General features: G+C 43.2%; 2 protein-coding genes across 6 annotated transcripts in view; one reads left to right on the forward strand and one right to left on the reverse strand.

Moving 5' to 3' along the window:
• The window catches only part of SMYD2 (SET and MYND domain containing 2), a 32,852-nt gene extending 20,451 nt beyond the window's left edge, over window positions 1–12,401 (forward strand). For 2 of the 5 annotated variants that reach the window (XM_040611713.1, XM_040611716.1), the window contains 6 exons: window positions 247–349; window positions 2,679–2,789; window positions 4,531–4,651; window positions 5,482–5,656; window positions 7,061–7,169; window positions 9,211–9,621. In XM_040611713.1, coding sequence (XP_040467647.1) covers window positions 247–349; window positions 2,679–2,789; window positions 4,531–4,651; window positions 5,482–5,656; window positions 7,061–7,169; window positions 9,211–9,291 — 700 coding nt within the window. In that variant the 3' untranslated portion in view covers window positions 9,292–9,621. Of the gene's footprint in view, window positions 1–246; window positions 350–2,678; window positions 2,790–4,530; window positions 4,652–5,481; window positions 5,657–7,060; window positions 7,170–9,210; window positions 9,622–9,769 lie in introns of those variants that run through there. The other 3 variants (XR_005830347.1, XM_040611714.1, XM_040611715.1) reach the window with 3 other exon arrangements.
• PTPN14 (protein tyrosine phosphatase non-receptor type 14) overlaps window positions 9,711–19,335 on the reverse strand; it is a 121,428-nt gene continuing 111,803 nt past the window's right edge. The window contains exon 19 of the mRNA XM_040611712.1: window positions 9,711–17,779. Coding sequence (XP_040467646.1) covers window positions 17,651–17,779 — 129 coding nt within the window. The 3' untranslated portion in view covers window positions 9,711–17,650. The remainder of the gene's footprint in view (window positions 17,780–19,335) is intronic.

The raw sequence follows: 19,335 nt of genomic DNA on the forward strand, positions 1-19,335 counted from the left end.
AGTCCTGAAATAATAGGATTTAAAAATTGTAATGATACATTACCACAGCCATTCTCCATCCATTAGAATAAATAACAGTACAACAGATTTTCCCAAGGTTACCTTCATGTTAAGCCTCAGAATAAAAACAGCTAACAGAGAGAGACTGAATCAATCTTTCAGAGTTAATTTGTTTTCTGAAGTGGTGCTTAACTTTTTGCCTGCTGCTGGTGGTGTGGGAAAAGGTTTACTTTTCTACTTTTACAGCGTTGCATTGATGAACCATAGCTGTTGCCCAAATGTGATTGTAACTTACAAGGGGACTTTGGCTGAAGTCAGAGCTGTTAAAGAGATTGAGCCTGGAGAGGAGGTAAATGCACCGTGTTTGAATGTACTTTGTATGCATGCATCCTGAAAGTAGGATCCATTCTGCTTGTCAGGATTCATTTCAGTTAGATGACAATTTAATAATAGGGAGGAAGGATCTCTTGTTTCTCAGAGAAGGTAAGATGTTGCTTTGGAAAAGTTGGGTTTGCTCTGGAGGACTGATGTGATTCTTGGAGGTGGTATCCTATTTTGTACTAAACCAAGGGAAGAGCACCTGCAGCAGTCCTGTGTATCTGCCAGCCTCTGTCTCAGTTTACCCATCTGTGAAACGAGCCTGATGTTTGGCTGGTGCTTTGAAATTCCAAGATCAAAGCAAATTATTACTGCTATAGTAGTTCCCAGTGTAATAGCAACGTATTGAAATTGAAGCCAGAATAAACAAGGTAAATGGGTACAGATAAGTCCTCCGACTTCTGTTTGGGCAGAGCATCCACAAAACATGAGACTTGGTCGTATCACCTCAGCGGTGTTCGCTGGGAAGTCACAGAAGAATAAGAGTGTGTTTTTAAGTGGAGTGAAGCTGGACAGTGATTGATAAAATTCTGTGAAATTGGGTAAGGCTCTGGGTTTACTTTGAAACTTTCTCAATCAATTAATGAACTTGGCAGGGAGTCTTCAGCAGCAGAGCTGCTTTTTACTTTAAACAAAAGAAAAAAGATGTTAAACAGAGTTGAGGAGGATGTGCAAATACCTTCAGGGGATGAAGATCTGGAACAATCTCTCTGGGGAGGGAATTTGCATCGTTTCAGTGGCTCATTTGTTAATTTAGTAGGCAAGGTTAATGCTGATCAAAATAAGTTCAGATTTGATTTTGCTAACTCCTGCTGCTTTCTGAAGTAGTGATTCCATTCTGAAGAAGGGGAGAGAGGTTATTTTTGTGGATTATAGCTGTTCACCATTGTGAACAAAGTGAGTTTAGTTGTTGGAGCCAAGGTTGAATGACTTAGGTCAGCAACTTCTTTCTTTTTATGCCATTTACTAACGATGATTTGTCTGTGATGTTGGCAGTCACTGCAAATGCAGTTTGGTAATGGACAAGGACTGATCCTGGTTTTGGATTTTTACTGTGGAATCCCAGACATTTTCAGCAATTTTTGGTAGGGCTTACTGTGAGAAGTAGAGATGGGGAGTATTTATCTTGCTTGGCATCTTCTTTTGATTGAGTTGTGTCTTAGAAGCTGCATCAGTTCTCCAGGACTTCTTGGCTTTTGCACGTTCACTTTTTTGGCAATTAATTTTATAGATGTGAGCTCATGGTTCTGCTTGGGCTCTGTGCAGTCTCACGGCCTGTGTCTCCATCTTCAGGATCCGCGTGGCCATTGCACTGGAACGTTTTAAAAGCTTTTGCTGTAAATGTGGTTCCTGCATTTTACATGCTTTGAAAACAGGGAAAGGAGGACAGGAGTGTGAAGGAAAGTGTGAGATCACACAGAGTAAGAAGAAGATGTACTGTATGTAATTACACATACATTTTACTTTAAAGAAGAAAGAAACCTTAAGCATAAAGACTGAGCAAAGCATTTAAAATAACTAAAAACGAGGAAATGGAACTAAAGCTGTTCCTTGGTCTGCAAAATGATCAGCTGTGCTGTGCATATGACGCTTCCTGGAGGAAGTCTCATTTTAAAAACAGAGCATTAAAGGGAGTTGCAAGAGTTCTTTCCTGAAGATCATTGAAGTAGAGGAAAACTTAAGAATAGTGGATGTGAAGAGCCTGTAAAATGTTCAAAAGCAGGTTTTCTGTGCTTTGAAGTGTGGCTGCTGAAGTAAATCTGGCATTTTCCTAGAATTGGAGCACTGGGCCTCTCTTCAGAGATCTGAAGGTCTTGTCCTAAGTTTCTAAAGCTACTAGTGACTGCTATTGCTGCAATTTTTCATAGGTTTTCAAAAAGAAAAATTTGAGATCCTAGCCTCCAGAAAACCAGGCCACTGTAATTTATCCTATTATAATACCTGAAACTGTTATTTTACTGCTGAAAAGTAGGCATCTCTTTTTGTAGTCTTGACAGGAGCCTCAGATTTATGCTGTGATAGTTTCCTTGTCCACACCTGAATCTTGCTGTCCTGGGTTTAAGCCAATTTGAGGCAAATGCTGTAACGAGCAGGAAAGGAAACACTTCTTTGTCAGGTTGCATTCACAAATGGCAACTCCTGGTGCTGCCAAGAGGCTTGGAATGTGAGGGAACAGGCAGGTGATGTGGCTGCAGGTGCATGAATATGTGTAGTTGTCATACCACATATACCAGAACTAGTAGTGATAAATACGTCTAGTTACACTGCTTTTCACTGATGGCTGTGTTTTTACCATATAGGTTTTTACCAGCTATATTGACCTGTTGTATCCCACAGAAGACAGAAATGACCGGTTAAGAGACTCGTATTTCTTTAATTGTGATTGCAGGGAGTGCATTACAAAAGAAAAGGTAATAAAATTGGTGTGAAAAATGCTTGACTGTCAAGGCATCTAGCCAGGTCCTTAGATGTAATATTCTATCAGCTTTAATTACATTTTGGAAAGTAGAATAATGCAAGGTGGCGGGGAGGTTGCTTTTCTGACTAGAAGACTTTCTGATACTCATTCGTTCCACTGTAATCATGACACATCAGGAAATTTCCTTGTAAAGGCCTGTTTAAAGTTGAGCTACAAAGCAAAGCTGAAAACTGTTAAAAGTAGATAATTACACTATGTTACCTGGCCAAAAGAATTTTGTGCAGAATGATTTTTTTTCTAACTGCATGTTTTATACCAACTCCCAGTGAGTGAATCTTGCTTGGGGCATTTTTGGGGACCTGTTCTGGGATAGAGTCCTGCCTGCTGCAGTTCCCGCCTGGGACATCTCAGTCAGTTCTAGATGAGGTTCCATGACATTGCTGGATGGTTTGGAGATCGAGTCTGTGAAACAGGCATTCCTGCAACGGCATCATACCAGTCTTCTCACGGACAGGGTGGTCCCGTGCCACAGGCCCTTGTGATGTGCAGGCCAGATTTATGTTCATTAGACATCACCTGGTGCCCTTCAAAAGGCAAAGGCAGACATGCAGACAGTGTTCTTTAAAACAAGGTGAAAAGCACTTATGGGGCAGAAAAAAGGTACCCAAACCCAACAGATAAAGAAATAAATGTACCTGTCCTACCATTTGGACTTCCTTTACTGGAGGTCCTAGAAGAATTGAGCTTTGGTGTATCTCATCTGTCATTCCAAGCAAGATCAGTCTGGCTGTCATAATCTGATCCTTAAGTCCCAGATCATTCTCCCCTCCCCCCCCGCCCCCCATTTTCAGAAAGGTGTCCTTTTAGGAGGTACTTCCCAAGCTGACCAGACAGCCATCTCCTTCCTCTAAATGGCATCATCTTTTGTAACTTTTTTTCCAAATAGTACCCAATATTCTTGTTTGAGGCCATTCTGTTGACGTTGTAGTTGTGTTTTCCCCATGGTTACCTAGATAATTTTGCCACTGAGTTTAATGGAGCCAGGATTTTATCTGTGATTTCCAATAAACGTGCTCTTGGAATCACCTGCCACTCAGCCTCACTCAGCTCTGGAAAGAGTCCCCTATTGTCCTCTCAACTGGCAGATGAAATAATAAAGGAAAAAGGAATCTAGCAACAACATGAGGCTTAAAGAGCAAAAGATTGCAGCTGACTCTTCATGAAGTAGCAAGTTAGACAGAAAGATAAGTCCAGCAGAAGTAACAAATTATGTGGAAATGCAGTTTTGTCTGTAGATATGAAGGATCCTTTTCAGCATTTAATATCATCTCGTTTTCCACTGAGTTATCACTTGGTGTTAGGCCTAAGGTATTTGGGCTTTTCTAGTCTTTAAATTAAATTTGTTTTAATCCCTAATCTCTTGGAAGCAGTGAAATTTCCTATGTAAAACTGCTTTCATCACAAAATCGAAAAGCTCTTGGATCTTTCAAAAGAAGGGGACCTCATGAAAGTAGAGAATGGCAGATGAACTGGAAGGAGCAAAGGATTCTAGGATTCCCAGCCAAGGCTTTAGAGAAGAATTGCAGGTGCACATTCTGCCTTTGTTTTTACATTCTTTGAAGAGCTTAAGTCTCCATCTGTGTCTTTTTATTAGAGTAATTTTGTGTAGCAGGTGCACCTTTATTTGTGGGGCTTGGAACCTGCATTTGTAATGTCCATTGTGTTTCCTCCAGGATAAAGAGAAACTGGAAATTTGCAAGCTGAATGATCCTCCTTCAGCGGAGACGGTACAGGACATGATCAGATATGCCAGGAACGTGATTGAGGAATTCAGAAGAGCCAAACACTACAAATATATCCTTTGTCTCACCCTGACCCCACTGGCTTGGTGTGTGACCTAAAAATCTTACCTGCTGGATTGCTTCAGAAGTACTTGCAGGAGAAATACTATGACCATTCGAAGTTAAACTTAACTCTGTCCTCTCTCTGTGTCTGGAGAGCTGTCCCTGGAGGCAGGGGGCATTGTAACATTGGAGGTGTTGTGGGACTGAAACCCCGTGTTTGTTCCTTCCTGTGCAGCGCTCCGTTTCTGAGAGTGCAGCACGTGGCTGGCTGCACAAGGGCAAGCCAGAGACGGGGCTGAGCACAGGTATGTGCTCCTCTGTCTGCTGTAATACTGCCCCGTTTTGAGAGGCTGCGTGTGAGGCTGCAGCTGTCGCTGATGGTTGTGAGCCCACCTCTTGTAACAGTGGTACGACGCAGACAAAAATGCAAGATTTGTTGGGCCAGAAGCAGACCAGGCTATCTCATGCCTGATTCAGTGCCCTCTGCCCAGGGAATTTCACTCCCCCTTCTGACACCTTGCTGGTGTGGTGCTGACTCAGGAAAGCTGCTTTTTTTTGTTATCTTTTAAATCTGAAAGCTGCTTTTTTTTTTTTTTTTTTTTTTTTTTTAGAATATCTGAGTAGGAAAGGGTATAATCTTGTGAGCAGAATGCCTCTGTGTATAGAATACCTCTCAGAGTAGTTCTGCGGTTGTAGCATAGATGCTTTGATGCTACTTGAGAGAAAAGAGGACTTCTCGGAACCATTCTGAACAAGTTTAAGTTGACTCTTCTTTGGCATTACCAGGTAGCTGTCTAACGAGAGGCCATCTATTTTTTGGGTTCCTTGACTTCTTCATACCTCCTAGTGAATTACTGGAGATCTGTGAACTCAGCCTGGACAAGATGGGCGCAGTGTTTGCAGACAGTAATGTTTATATGTTACATATGATGTACCAAGCCATGGGTGTCTGTCTCTACATGCAGGACTGGGAAGGTGCACTGCGTTATGGGCAAAAAATTATCAGACCATACAGGTAAATATGAGACTATTTTTTTTTTTTTTTTTAGTGCTCTAATTCAGTAATCTGAGTAATTGGGACAAGTTTGGGCAGAGAACATTTCTCTCGGCACGTATTGTATAAACACGCTACCCATGACATCACTACTCAAAAAGGAATGTTTAAATCCTGGGACAGATTTTGTTACTTTCAAAACGTGGTCTGCAATATATAGCAAAAGGCTACTCTGAAATCCTTGCTTTGAGTTCTCAAAGTGTGCACCACCTTGGGTACTGTGCTAGTTCTGCATAGCTAGATAAATACTGTTTTGGGTTTTTTTTAAAAAAATCGTAATACTTTATATTAAAGAAGAGCTTCGAATTGCATCTGCAGTCAATATTTTGTAGAAGGTGATGGAGGCAAAGGCCGCTGTTGCTTTCGGCCTCCCGCCCGCTGCCAGTCCTCCCTGCCTGGCCGGTGCCCCCGGTCGCAGGGCAGCAGAGCCGTGTCCCCGGGCTGGTGCTGAGCAGCAGAGGGAGCTGGAGGCGAGCTCAGCTCGGTGCTGCCCTGCGCTGCCTGCCCTGGTGGCCCTCAGCTCCGCTGCCCCCGAGCTGGAGGGGTGGGAGAGTGTGCAGGCTGAAGCCCCATGTGGGGCAAGGCAGCACGCAGCCTCTGCGGGAAAGAACTAATACTCTCTCCGATAAATTTTTCTGCGTTTTTACAGTAGCAATTTCGTTCCTTACAGCCAGCCAGTTACGCACTGCCATGAATCTCCCAAGCAGGTTCTCATCTTGAGAAGTGACTTTCTTGCCAGCTGGGGGGAGCGCACGTAAAGCTCTCCCTTTGGAGCAGGTGCCAACGTAAAGTCACAGATCACTTGGCAGAGAGCAGCGATACAAAGAAGGAGCCAACATTCCACCCCTGGGGGCTCAGTACTATTTATCTTCCCTGGGACTTGCCCAGCTCCTCTGGCTCCGAGCCTGGCATTCCAGGTCAGCTCTGCTGAACCAGGCTCTGCTAGCTCCGTGTGTGCGAGTACGGAGTGGCGTGTGTGCTGTACGCGCTGCAGAGGGCCCCTTGCTCTCCACTGGAGACCATCTATTGTGGAATAGGCAGAGTTACCTCTGTGCCTGTAGGGTGGCTCCAAAAACTCGTAACAATGCTGTCTCTTGCTGCAGCTGGCTAGATTAAAACTGGTGGCAGAAAGTCATTGCCATCTGACAGCTGTTCAGGGGCATATGGCGGTTTCAGTTCAATTCCCAATTGACAGGCGTCCCCATCCCAGACACAATTGGCACTGACTCCTGGCAGTCATGGCAGAGGGGATGAGCGGTGAATGGGCAGGGGCAGCTTCTTGCCCCCCTGAGAGGGGGACGGGGGCTGGGAAAATGCTATGAAACTGCCAGGTTTGATAAAGCTGAATTTCTTTCTCTCTTGCAGTAAACATTATCCCTCCTACTCACTGAACGTTTCCTCCATGTGGCTGAAATTAGGGAGACTGTATATGGCACTGGAGAACAGAACGGCTGGAGTTAAAGCCCTGAAGAGGGTATGTATTTCCTGGTTTCTTCATTAATAATCCCAGTTCAGGCATGGGATCATTGAAACACTCTGTGCTTCTCTGTCAGCAAGCCTGGCGTGGTAGGAAACGCACTGTGTGTTAATATATTTGGTTACTGGATTTTTGGCTCAGATCCAGTTTTCCCAAAGATGCAGTGCAGGTCTGTTCTCACAGGGAAGGGGTCTCCTGCCTTTCCATGGTGAACTCTACTGCGGCAGCTGGAGTGAGAATTATGCTTAAACATTTGCTATACATTCTTCACTGAGCTAGAGCTGTACTAGTGTAAATGAAGCTGAACTCTGGCTTCTCCTCCCTTGCTAGGTAAGGACGGAAAAAATGCTTGGCTCTTTCAAAGGGCACATCGTGTTTCATTGAAGTCTGTGATTTCTATATCCAAGTTAAACTAGGCATGCTTTTTGGTGGTTATTTGTTGCGGAACCAATTGATTTTTAAATAGCTGAAGGGAATTCAGTGCATCTGGTAATGCTGAAATTGGCAAATACAGCATTTGGTTTGACGTTTGTCTTCACCCCTTTTTATTAGTCTGTTCTTTATTCTTTAGGTTTTTTATTCTTCTGTTTCGTTATTAGTCTGTAACACAGTTCTTGACTTTCTCCATGTGTTGTTGTTGGCTATAAGTTTATTTTAGTTTCTTACGCATCAGTGACTACTGTGGCATATAATGACTTGGTGTGGAATGTCGCATTTTTGGGGTTTTTTTTTTCTTCCTTTTTAGATGCTGGCAAGTTTTTAGCCAGCAATAACAAAGCCATCCAGCAAGATACTACAAGAATATATGCTCTAAAATTTAACTGTTACCTAGTTTAAAATTAGCATAGGTTTTCCTTCGCTGTGGTGTTAAGCTTTGACTAAAACTGGGATTTGTGCCAGTAGGAACACGGGATGGGGTGTTGAGAACTGTAGGTAGATTTGTTGGCATAGTTAGCTTCCTAACACAAACATTTTCTAATGACTCACTTCCAAAAGCTGCCTACAGGAACTGCCCAGAGTTATCCCAGCCCCTGATGTTTGGGATTTAGTGGAAAAACAAAACCATTGTTCTTTGTCAGTTTGCGAGCAGCTTGTCCAGAGGGCCCTCCTTTCTGCTTTGGGCAGGAGGGGAACGGAGTTATTTCTCACTGCTGCCGAGGTGGACCAAAAGGCTCTTGTTGTCCTGACTTAACAAACATGAGAGCTTAATTCCATAAAGGTTTCCTGAGGAGAAAATGACTAAATGTTCTGAGGGCTAGGCTGTTGCAATTCCTTGCTTTATCTTAGCACTGTGGTCTTTAAATATTCCCAGACTTACTCTGAACTTGCTTCTTTCAGTCCTGTCTGCTGCTGTCTTTTACCACATCTGTTTGGAGCCGCTGCTGTCCTTTTCTCAAGTGGGAATCTTGCCTCTGCACCCACTCTGCAACGTGGTTTGGGCAGTGGCAGGGAAGTGCAAGTCAGGAGGTTTGGCTGCCTAAACGTTCACTCTTAGGACCAGAACAGGCTGTAGGTGAAAGGCGTGGCAGCAGCCGTCCAAATCTGACAAGATCTTGCTTTTGCCTCGGCGGCTGCCTAAGCAATGGCTTCCTTCGTAAAGCGTTGGCAGCCCCTGGAACCGGTGGAGGGTTTTCAGAATCGGGTCTGACTGTCCTTCTGCAATAGGCCTGCCCGTCAGTCTGCCAGCAGAAGTAGGAATTGCTGGGAACAGAGCTCCCTCTGATCCTGGTTCAGTCCTCTGCCAGAACATTACCCATCCCACTCGCAGTTTTCTGTCCTGGAGCTGGTTGCATTCAAAGTAGTTTTGTCAGGAATATTTTGAAAGGTGCTTTGGGATCCTGTAAGATGAAAGATGTATTCTCTGAATGTAAAACCTTTATTACTTAGTTTTGAATTTCATTTTATTTCCTACTGAGTTTATGACTACAAGGGGACAAAAAGTAGCTAGAGGTGTCAGACTGTTTCAAACCTCTAAAGAGTATTTATAGCCTGGTGTTATATATGAATCAATTGTGTGAATATTTTTTTCTTTTCATAGGCAATTGCTATCATGGAAGTAGCACACGGGAAGGATCATCCATACATTTCAGAGATCAAAAAGGAATTAGAGGGCCACTGAGCCTTTGAATCTATGCAATCCTTCAAACCTTTATTTAAAAAGCCCTGTTATGGAAACCTTCAGGAGCGCTTTGAAAAACGGTAGAGTATGAACACAGCTCTGTCCTATAATTGGAATGACAAACACACTTAGGCCTTGCAAAATGTTCCGAGCTTTCAACACATCTACAACTGCCTTTTTTCTTTTTTTTTTTTTTTTTTGAGGAAGCATTCATGGTTTCTTAAAGGTTATGCCTTCTGACAGCTCACGTGCAAAAGTGGCCATTTTTTTCTTCATGGGTTTTAATGTATATCTTATTTGTGTCAAGTAAATAAAGTGTTCTTGACCCCTCTTGATTGCACTTATACACTTACATGGGTGCAGTAGTTCTGCCAAATGTTTCATTTAATCTGACAAATTAAGTAGCAAAAGCTGTACTTTTGTTGTTGTTGTGGTTTAGTATCCAATTCCCCTTTTCACAAATCATTTTTGTTTGCAGTGACTTAGCTGAGAGAAGGGGTGACGAGGGTGATGAATTCTGCGCATTGTGCAGGAAAGCCACCATCATTCCCTCGGGCAGTTAATCTGCAGGCCCAGCGCTGCTCCGGGTAGGTGGGGATCGGGGGATTCGTCCCTGTACGGACCTAGAGCTCGGCGTGTTTCATACAGAGAACACTGGCACCTACCTCAGAGCTGGAAGGCTTGCACTAGGCATGAGTTGTGCAACTGCTGGCTTTTTAATCCCCTTTAAAAATTTATTGCAGAACAGAGCTGTTATTTCCTTATAGCTGTACCTTTGACTCCAGTGGATTAAAACTATTCTATTAATACATTAGCAATTGCTTTTAATAGAGGAACAGGAGCACTTTCTGAGGAAAAAAATTGAAGACAGCTTTTTCTGGCCATATGTAAGAGCAGAGGTTTGGTTTTTTTCCTCCGTTTAGCTGAATGACAGGAGATTGCTTTTAAGGATTGGGAAGAGGAGGGAGAGTGTGGCTGTGATGCTGGAAGTACAAAGTTGGAATATGTTGCACAGTAAAACTCCATGACCATTCCTTACTGCTTTCACAGCTTATGAAGTATGATGACAGAGAGAGAACGCATTGCTATTAAGAACCTCATCTTATTTTCTTTCTTGTAAGCGCTGCTCTGAAAATAAAACTGGTGGAGAACAAGGTTTGTCAGCTCATTTTGCTGAAAGCTTTCATTGCTCTCTAGCCAGCAATTGTTGCTGGAGTACATAGAACTGCACCAGATCTTACGATTCCAGAAGGCCAGGGCCACTTAGCTACAGACAAGCCCAGGAAGAGAGTACCAGCCGACTACTTTTATCCTAACATTTATCATGTCAAGTAAACCCACAGCCAGAGAACTAGCAGCTTCCCTTCAGGAAGCCTGGCCAGAGCCCAGATTATACTTTGGGACTGAAGAATGGGATCGGTTTACCATGAGCACCAGTAGGAGACTTGCCTGCATGGAACTTGGATGACAGGTTACAGAAGGTTCTTCAGCGCTCACTGTGGCCCCGGCTGTGCCTGTCAGTTTAACATGGGAAAGTAATACAAGCACAGTAGGTGTACGTACAAAACCTTAAGCTGGTACAGGAAAGAACACAAGCATAGTTTTCCTTGAAAAAAAAAAAAAGGTTTATTGTATACTGTGAGTATGAAGGACAGCCTTACCAAAAACACTTAGTGACTGAAGACATTCTCGTATTTGCAAAAGCATATAAGAAACTATTTACACAAAGGCAGTGAAAGGGGTAAAAAATTATTGCAGTCAATTAATGCTGAATAGAACTTTATAAAAAGAGAAAGTAAAGAAACAGTGCAAAAATACTGTCAAAAGTAATCAGTTCTATACACAAGATAAAACTGACAAGCATAAGCTTATGTACTGATATGAATAATACATTAGAATATAAAATAGCATGCATAGATTTTTTTTTAAAGGCTTTCAATAGCATAGAATAGTTCTGCCATTCAGCCCTAACAGGAGGGAGGGGGGGCAGGAAGGGCACATAACTGATGTCTCATTTCTCCACAAAATGCGTACATACAATGAGGTGGGGGGATTCAAATCACTGTTTTGTTCTAAACTCTCGTGTACAGAATTACAGAACAAATGAAACAGGAAATAACAAAATACTGAAGTAAAACAGGACAGTAAAATCCAGTGGCATAAACATGTTATTTCATTTAACATATATCCCACACAGTTATATATGGGAATATTACAGTCATCTGCATGTGTAAACTTCTTTCCTTTGTAAAATAACCAAAGAAAGGTACTTTACTAATGAGGAAAATGTTTTCTGTATGGAGCAATCTCAACAGGATAAACATTGTATTAACAGTGTTTCTGGCACTAAGGATTTTTCTTTTAAAGACAGAGTAGCAGCAAGAAAATACTTCTGTTTAACATACACAAAAAGGAAGTTCTTGTAAATGTAGTATATAATTAAGTTGTGGAACCTACCAACACAGGACATTGTGAAGGCCAGAGGGATAAATGGGTTCTGAAGACAAGGTGATGAGATTCACAGAGGATGGATCCATCAGCAGTTTTTCAACACGGGCAGGAGGTAACTGTTGCCTTAGGAAGGCCCTGAAGGACTGGTTGCCAGGTGTGCTGGAGGGGCCGAGCACCCTCTTCCAGACACATTCGTGATTCTCCCTGAGGTGTCAGCTACCAGCTGCGGGAAGCCACCGCCTTTTATTCCTGCCTGCCTAATTCGGGAACACTGCCCCTGAAATAGCTGGAGCTGAGCGTCCAAAACACTGGGTCCTTACCCAGGTGATTTGAAAGAGTAAAACTACTAAGGACCATATTCATTTCAGGGATCAGCAGAAGTATGAATCTTTCCCTTGCTGTTAAACAGTGCTGGGATCCTCCAGTGAAAGCTGCTATTTTATTGCTGACTTCCAGTAGCCTTCCAAAGGCAAAGTCCTGCTGTTGTAGCATGTGGGAAACTCACTGAGAGTGCACATAAAGCACAGGCAACAAAACTTGAAAGAAACGCCAGCCAAAAAATATTTGGCTGAGAGGAACCAAGGGAACTGTAGCCTCAAAGACTAAAAAGATAGTCTAGAAGACTTAAAAGATACTCTAATAAACACTGATGTTTTTGACCTGCGTGCTAAATGTTTTGTTTCACAACCTGATGCAGTTTATCTATGGTTAAGACCTCCATCTTCTGTTGTTTGCCCAGCAGCCCAGGCAGTCAGCTGTTACCTTCCTGAAATCGCAGTCCCTGCAAGCTGAGGCTGCATGCAGCTGCATGTATGACATCCTCCTCTCCAAAGACTAACCTGGCATCTGTAGTTCCCATAGCACCACGTTCTACAAGAAAACCTCTCTACGAGGCGAAGAATGACCTGGGGCGATTGCCTTTGGGGTTTATAGACTTGTAACCTTTTCTCTTGTTGGCATCAAAACCCTTCTCCAAACTCCACATGACTTGGACTATACAGCAGCAGATTTATATCCAGTTTTGTAGAGGGGTGATCAAATGATGTTTTCATGCAGTGCAGCGCTTCCCTTTCAAGGTCAGTTCTGGTACTTGCTCCTTCAGTACAATGCATCCTTTATTTCACGCAGTGGATGCCGCCCTAGCTCTCTGGATGTAAAGCATTCTTAACAAGAACTGCTACAGCAGGGACCGGCCATCTAGATGCGTCCACTTTCTGAGCACAGCGTTCACAAACCGTTCGCAAGACTGACAACAGCCAGTTCAGTCTCCATCTCACCCCAGGAGACTGGTGGGAAGTCAGTGGGGTGGAATGCAGCATGGGCAGTAGCTCTGAACTTTCCCCATCGATGTGTGCTCCATCCAGGCACGAGATTGCCCATCAGCATTTATTTTAGGGTCGCTTGTGGGCTACGCAGACATAGCAGGTATTGGATCAAAAAATAATGTGTTAGTTTAAAATGACCATCTCATGAGATTTACTCATTCTTTTCCAACTTTTTTTTTCCTATTTGCATTTCTGTCTGTTTACAAGAAAGTATTTTTTTTTTAAAAAAAAAAGCTCTTGAAATCATGCAAATAATAATATTTGTGGCTAACTGATATAAGTAAGTGGAACAAATGGGCTGTGATATACTTTTTATAAGGACTACATTAGCAGTTGATTGAGTAAGTTCTCACAGATGATGTCTCCTGCCAGCTGCAACCAGTTTAGGGAAGAGGCATTTCTGGTAACGCTGAGTATTTAGGGTCCCTATATACCTGTAGAGGAGAAAGTTTGTGGGACAAGCTTCATCCTTCCTCAGGTAATCAAAGGACAAGAGGTGCGAAGGTAGGCCTGGGGAGGAGCTGGAACGAGTAGGAGCTGAGCAGCTGATGTCCACCGTCCTCCGGTGCAGCAGCGGGGGGCAGGAACAGGATGCCCACAGCTCAGAGCAGCACCAGAACGCGGCTGTCATCTCGCCCATCCCTGACCAGACAGTGTTGAGCGTCAAGTGGTCAGACCGTAACTCTAACCAAGAATTTGATGCCAGCAACCTGAATACTACCATTGCTAAGAGTTCAAGGAACAAAATAAAAAAAAAAAGGGGTGGGTGGGTGGTGTTAAATACAGATGAAGAGTGCACAAAAAGGAAAATATACACAATGGCTTCCCAAGTCAGACTTAACTCATCCACTCTGAGTTCTCTCTTAGAAGGAGCAAGGGAGGACAGGATAAATGTGCCAGACTGCACGGTGGGTGCCTCGGGCTAAGACTGCTTGTGTCAGACCCTTAAAGCTCCATTCATTGCCTGTTGGTGGCATCTTTGCGAGATTTTTCAATCCAGACTTTATTCCAAATGGATGAAACAGGTCTCTTAGAACCTACCATCATGCTTTGATGTTTTTTTAAAAAAAACGCAACTAACATGCAAGACAACATACAGCAACTCCAAACTGTCCTCCTTTTCTGCTTAAGGACTCTGCCGTTAAAGTCTGCAGGATGGAAACTAAACAGTACTGTTGCTTTAAGTCTCATGCTTTCATTCCTGCTATGACTAATAAAATTGGATGCAAAAATGCATTTTCCTGTCACTCCCTAAAGGTTAGGAAATACTGCCCAACCAATTTTGGCCTGATAAAACTACAACAGGTTCAAAGTCAGAAGGTTCAGTTTTTGCCCTACAAAACTGTATCACGTTTCAATCATAAAACATCAGCATGCTGAGGTTTGGTTGCAAGCTGGAGTGGAAAAGAACCTCTGAAGACATGCACCAGCCCAGCTCACTCACAGTATTAGCCGATCTACTCAAGATAAAATCTAGCAGGAAAAAATACATAGAAGTCAGATGAAAAGAAAAGTTTAAAATTGCCATTCTTTGACAATGAAAGGGAAAAAGTGAGTCACATTGGCCTCCGAACTACCATACCAGCCACGTTAGGAGTTAATTGGAAATGACTGTTTACTACGTGGCCACTTACTTGGCTCATTAATAGGCACTGACTTAATTTGGAAAGGATTTTTGATGCCATTTTATAATTAGTATTTTTCTAAGACACCTAAGATGCATCTTTGCATAAAAAACCCATTTGCTTAACTTTCTTCCTTTCAAACAGATCTCTTTATATTCTCCTACGCAATAACTTTCCTGGGCTCCCTGTAGAAACAGAGGTATACGTTCAGCCAAGAAGAACTGAATAATAAGACAGAGGAACAGATTCTTTTCCCTCCTGATTTTCAACTTCTCACATCCAAGTGGAGCAATGGGACTTGACAGCTCTGAGTTCAAACTTAATTCATCATTAGGAAATTACTCAAAAAGTTATAACGAGATAACTAATTTAATACACTTTGCTTCAAGGTTTATTCCTTGGCTTGTTTCCCAGATATAAAGCATCTCTGTGTAATTATCATGCAGATGCTGCTGAAAAGACTTTAAATGGTTGCTGCTAATTTAGTAAGAGATATGTTGGCAGTGGCAGAAGAAATTAGAGGAAAGCTGAAGTTGACTGAAAACTCAACTGATCCTTAAAAGGAACATGGTCAAGATATTAACAGCTACATAACTCCTCAGCATTTGTTGGTAGCTAGAAGTCTCCACCAGAACCCTTGTCACCTCGTTCTGCCTGTATTGCGGAGCACCGAATCAGCACAGCGCAGTTTTAATTTAAGACGCATCCTGGTACAGAGCCTTAGCTTAAGCTCCCGCTGATTTTAGGGAAAGGCAGGTGTGTCGGTCCCTTCGGTGCTGAAGTTGGGAGTGCTTGTAGGCGTAGGCCTCTGTACGTTGACCAGGGGTTCAGAGGCAGGGATGCAATGGAAAAGCAGTGATGGGACTAAGAGATTAAATTTAACCTGGGAGAGGATTGCCAAGAAAGACATTTTCATCATGGCAGAGTAACTGCGTTGCATCCCATGCCCCGAGAGGCTGTGAAATCTCCACCCTTGGGAGATTTCTTAAACTGGATCCTGGGCAAGCCTACCCAAGTTTAAAGTTCGCTGTGGGGTGAGCAGGGCTGGGACTGGAGACCTCCAAGGCTCCTCTCCTGATCCATTCTCCAGCAATCGGACAGGACTGCTGAGTCGGAGAGTGCTGGACTGCTCTGGGACGGTGGCAGCATGCAGAGGTGGGAAAGAGGAGTCAGCATGAGGAGGGGGGCGACCTCAGTGCAGGAACTTTCCATCTCTTACACCAGAAATAAGTGTAAGAGTCCCACCACAACTTGCTAAAGCTTTTTTTTTTCCCTTTCTATATTTTTTATAAATGCAGTTGCTATCACTTCTAAATAGCTTTAAGTAAATGCTTCCATGCACACACTGCAAGATAATCCATAACACTATTTACTCCAGTGAAATAAACAGTTTAGAGAAGGGGATATGCACTGCCTTGTGCAGAACAGCCAGACAATGCTGAGGCAGAGGATGAGGAAGAGGGAGGAGGAGAGCACTAACTGCTGAGATACAGGACACGGGGATTTTTCCTTAGCTCTGTCACAGATTTCATTGTTGGCTATGGGCAAGTCAGTTAAGAATCTGTGCCCTAGTTACGTAGTGGAGGAGGTCTGTTTCCCTTTTCTGTTCGGGTTGTAAACTTCAGGCAAGAACTGTTTCTCCTTTATGTATTTGTACAATATCCTCCTAATCCTAACTGGAATCCCAAACACTACCAGGATAAAATAGTAATAATAAATAGGAGGGAGAATCCGAAGTGACTAGACCAAGAAAAGAGATGATCTGTGCAATTGAATACAAAAACACCCTAACAAAATGGGGTTTGCCAATACAGAATGAAAGACTGCTCCAGATTTTTCTTAAACCACGAGGCACTGACAGGGGAAGAATCAAGAAAGACTCTGAGCTAAAGCTCTCAAGGGTCACTATTTGGAGATCTCTGATATGGAGGAAAGACCATGTCAATCATTTTGACAAAGCTGAAATGACTAGAAGGTAAAATGATTACAGTGCTGATGACAACAGTTCACATGTGAAACTAAGGCAACTGGAGATGCCCAACTTAAATGAGATTCCTTTTCTACAGGAGGCGAGCCTCAAGGCCATCAAACTTTCAGTGTAATTCAGAAGGTGCTTGATTTGAGCAGGGCTTTTTTCAGTTGCATTTAGTTGTAATTCCTGTGCTGTTCAACCCATTACCACCACAGTAACCAGAAAGACCCATTCACCGACCTCAGCCTGCTGCTCTGGGTCACCGCACCTCACGCTGCACTGCTGCGACTCCTCTGAATCCCTTCAGGGACTGCAGACAGTAGCAAAGGCCTCATTTAAAAGCTCTGATAGTGCCTTTTTCAAGGACTAATGTAAAACTGTAATTCTTGTGAAATTTGAACAGTTCAGCACCCAAAACTCTGTGCCCTCACAACGGCCTGTGTTTGAGCCCTCTGTAACGTGCCCTGCTGCATGTGCAGAGCCTCAGGTCTCCGTGCTCCAGGACTCTGTTCCCTCAGCTTCCACTTGTACAGAGCTGTAGCTGACATCGAGCAGGTCCTGTTTTTACCACAGAAGCCACATACCTGGGTCCAAAGTGTTCTTACATGAGAAAAAGCCCACTGCCAAATAACTGTTCATTGCAGAAGCTGCGCAGCAAAACAAAAGCCAGTAAACTACCTTTACAAAGGAATGCTTTCCTTATGGACATGTTACAATGCAGACCAGTCATGTCAAATGTGGTTCAATTTGAAGGTCACTATAAGTTTTACACGTTATTAAAGTAATTCACAAGTTATTCCAAGAAAAAATAAATTATATGTTGTATAAAATAATCCATGGGAGACTCTAGTAAAGAATAATTCCTTACTTTCAAGACAACTTTAAAATGTGCAGCATATGCACACAGTGTTGTCAAGGCAGTTCCCCTTGTTCATCAGTAAGGTTCAGCCAGATCCATAAAGCTGGGTCTGGGATGTTTGAAAAGATTAAATAAGTCTGGAGTTTTGCAGGAACTGGATGAGCACTTGATAGACAAACTTGTACTGGGCTATGGTCTGGATCATAAACATTCTCTGCTCCCGCAGGTGTCTCAGCATCACAGGAACATCCACTTTCTGTAACGTAAAGGGAACAAAAACCAACCCATAAGTATGTCGGTTCATTAAATCAGTCATCTCAAATACTAGTTATCTGACACAGGGAACTGTACTGTATTTATATAACGTAATGAATTATAACCAACCGTCGTGAAATACTGCTTCCCCCCCCCCCCCCCCCCAACAACTTTCATTTCAAGGAGTATTACAGGAGTATATACAGGTTACTACATATCCAATGCTTTCCCCACTGAAGCTTACAGGAATTTCTGGAGTAATGTAAATGAGCAGATGACCAAAGACTTGACTTCCAGTTGCGTACTGCTGATTACCTCTCAGCAGATCATCAACTGAACGCATAAGAAAAGGACTGCTTCTCTTTGCAGTTTTTTCTGCTTCAGCATTGAACCAAATTTATTGTATTATCTCGGGTTAAAGGCTAGATGTATCAGGAAGGTCTAGTACAAAATTTAAAGAGTGAAGATTATATAGCTCAGTTCACACTCTACCACCAAGTGCATCAACAGGCCCTGTGGCCACCTGCATACTGCACTCTGATCCATGGTCAAACATTCATAGAGGGATGGTCTGAGAGATTTTTCAAATGGCAAGCAGGCGTCAGGATCATAAGAACAAAGGTTCCTTGGACAAAATCAAAAGTGCAAAGACACTGATCCATCCACTAACAGAGAAGGGAACTCACTGTCACCAAAAGATCCAGAAACTCTGACACCTGACCTCCCACAGCCAAGTCTATGCTAGTAAATAACACTGCAGCAGAAAGAAATCTGTAAAGTGAAACAAGGACCTAGTATCCACAATACGTGTTTTGCAGACTTCAGGCCAGCATTGGTCTGTTGGCATCTACTGCACATCCACTAGCAGCTGGGACACGTTAGGTGCTCTCCGCGGCGGCATCTTCCAGCTTAGTTTCATACAAAAGAAATCCACTCACATGTCCTGAAAATGCTCTGAACAAGAACTAAAGCACAGTAAGCAGGGACGGATCAGGAGATCCACTGTGCAAGTACATCCCTAACCCCACTGAGCACACTGGGGCACAGGCACCCTGTAATGGTCTGAATTCAAAAACAAAGGAGTGTGTGGAACAGAGGCCCGTGAGGTAAAAGCACTGGGAATCACTGCACATTCCATTAGGTGTTGCCATCGGATCTCTGGCACTTAGGGACCAAAACACCTGTGATGTTACTCTGTTTTATCTGCTACACCAGGAGCTGCTCAGAAGTCACTGAGCCACGCAGCTCAGCCTGCCAGGCTCAGATTCGAAAAGCGTTTAAATTGACCCAGGATGAGGGATACAAATGCCTCTGCAGCAGCAAATGCAAGCGTTCAGATACATGCTATTTTTGAGGAGGCTCTTAAGCAGCTCAAGATATAAAACTGAAGAACAGTTACTCTTGCCAGGCAACACAAACTGCGCTTTGTAATGCCAGTTTGCCGTTCCAGAAACACAAAAAGGAACTTGGCAAGTCTTTTGGCTGAGATGAGAAATGCTACAAGCACAATGCCTGGACAAATGGACAGAGAACCAACTTGGTAACCTTTGGAGGTGC

This window comes from Falco naumanni, chromosome 12, assembly GCF_017639655.2.
Source record: "Falco naumanni isolate bFalNau1 chromosome 12, bFalNau1.pat, whole genome shotgun sequence".
NCBI lineage: Eukaryota > Metazoa > Chordata > Aves > Falconiformes > Falconidae > Falco > Falco naumanni.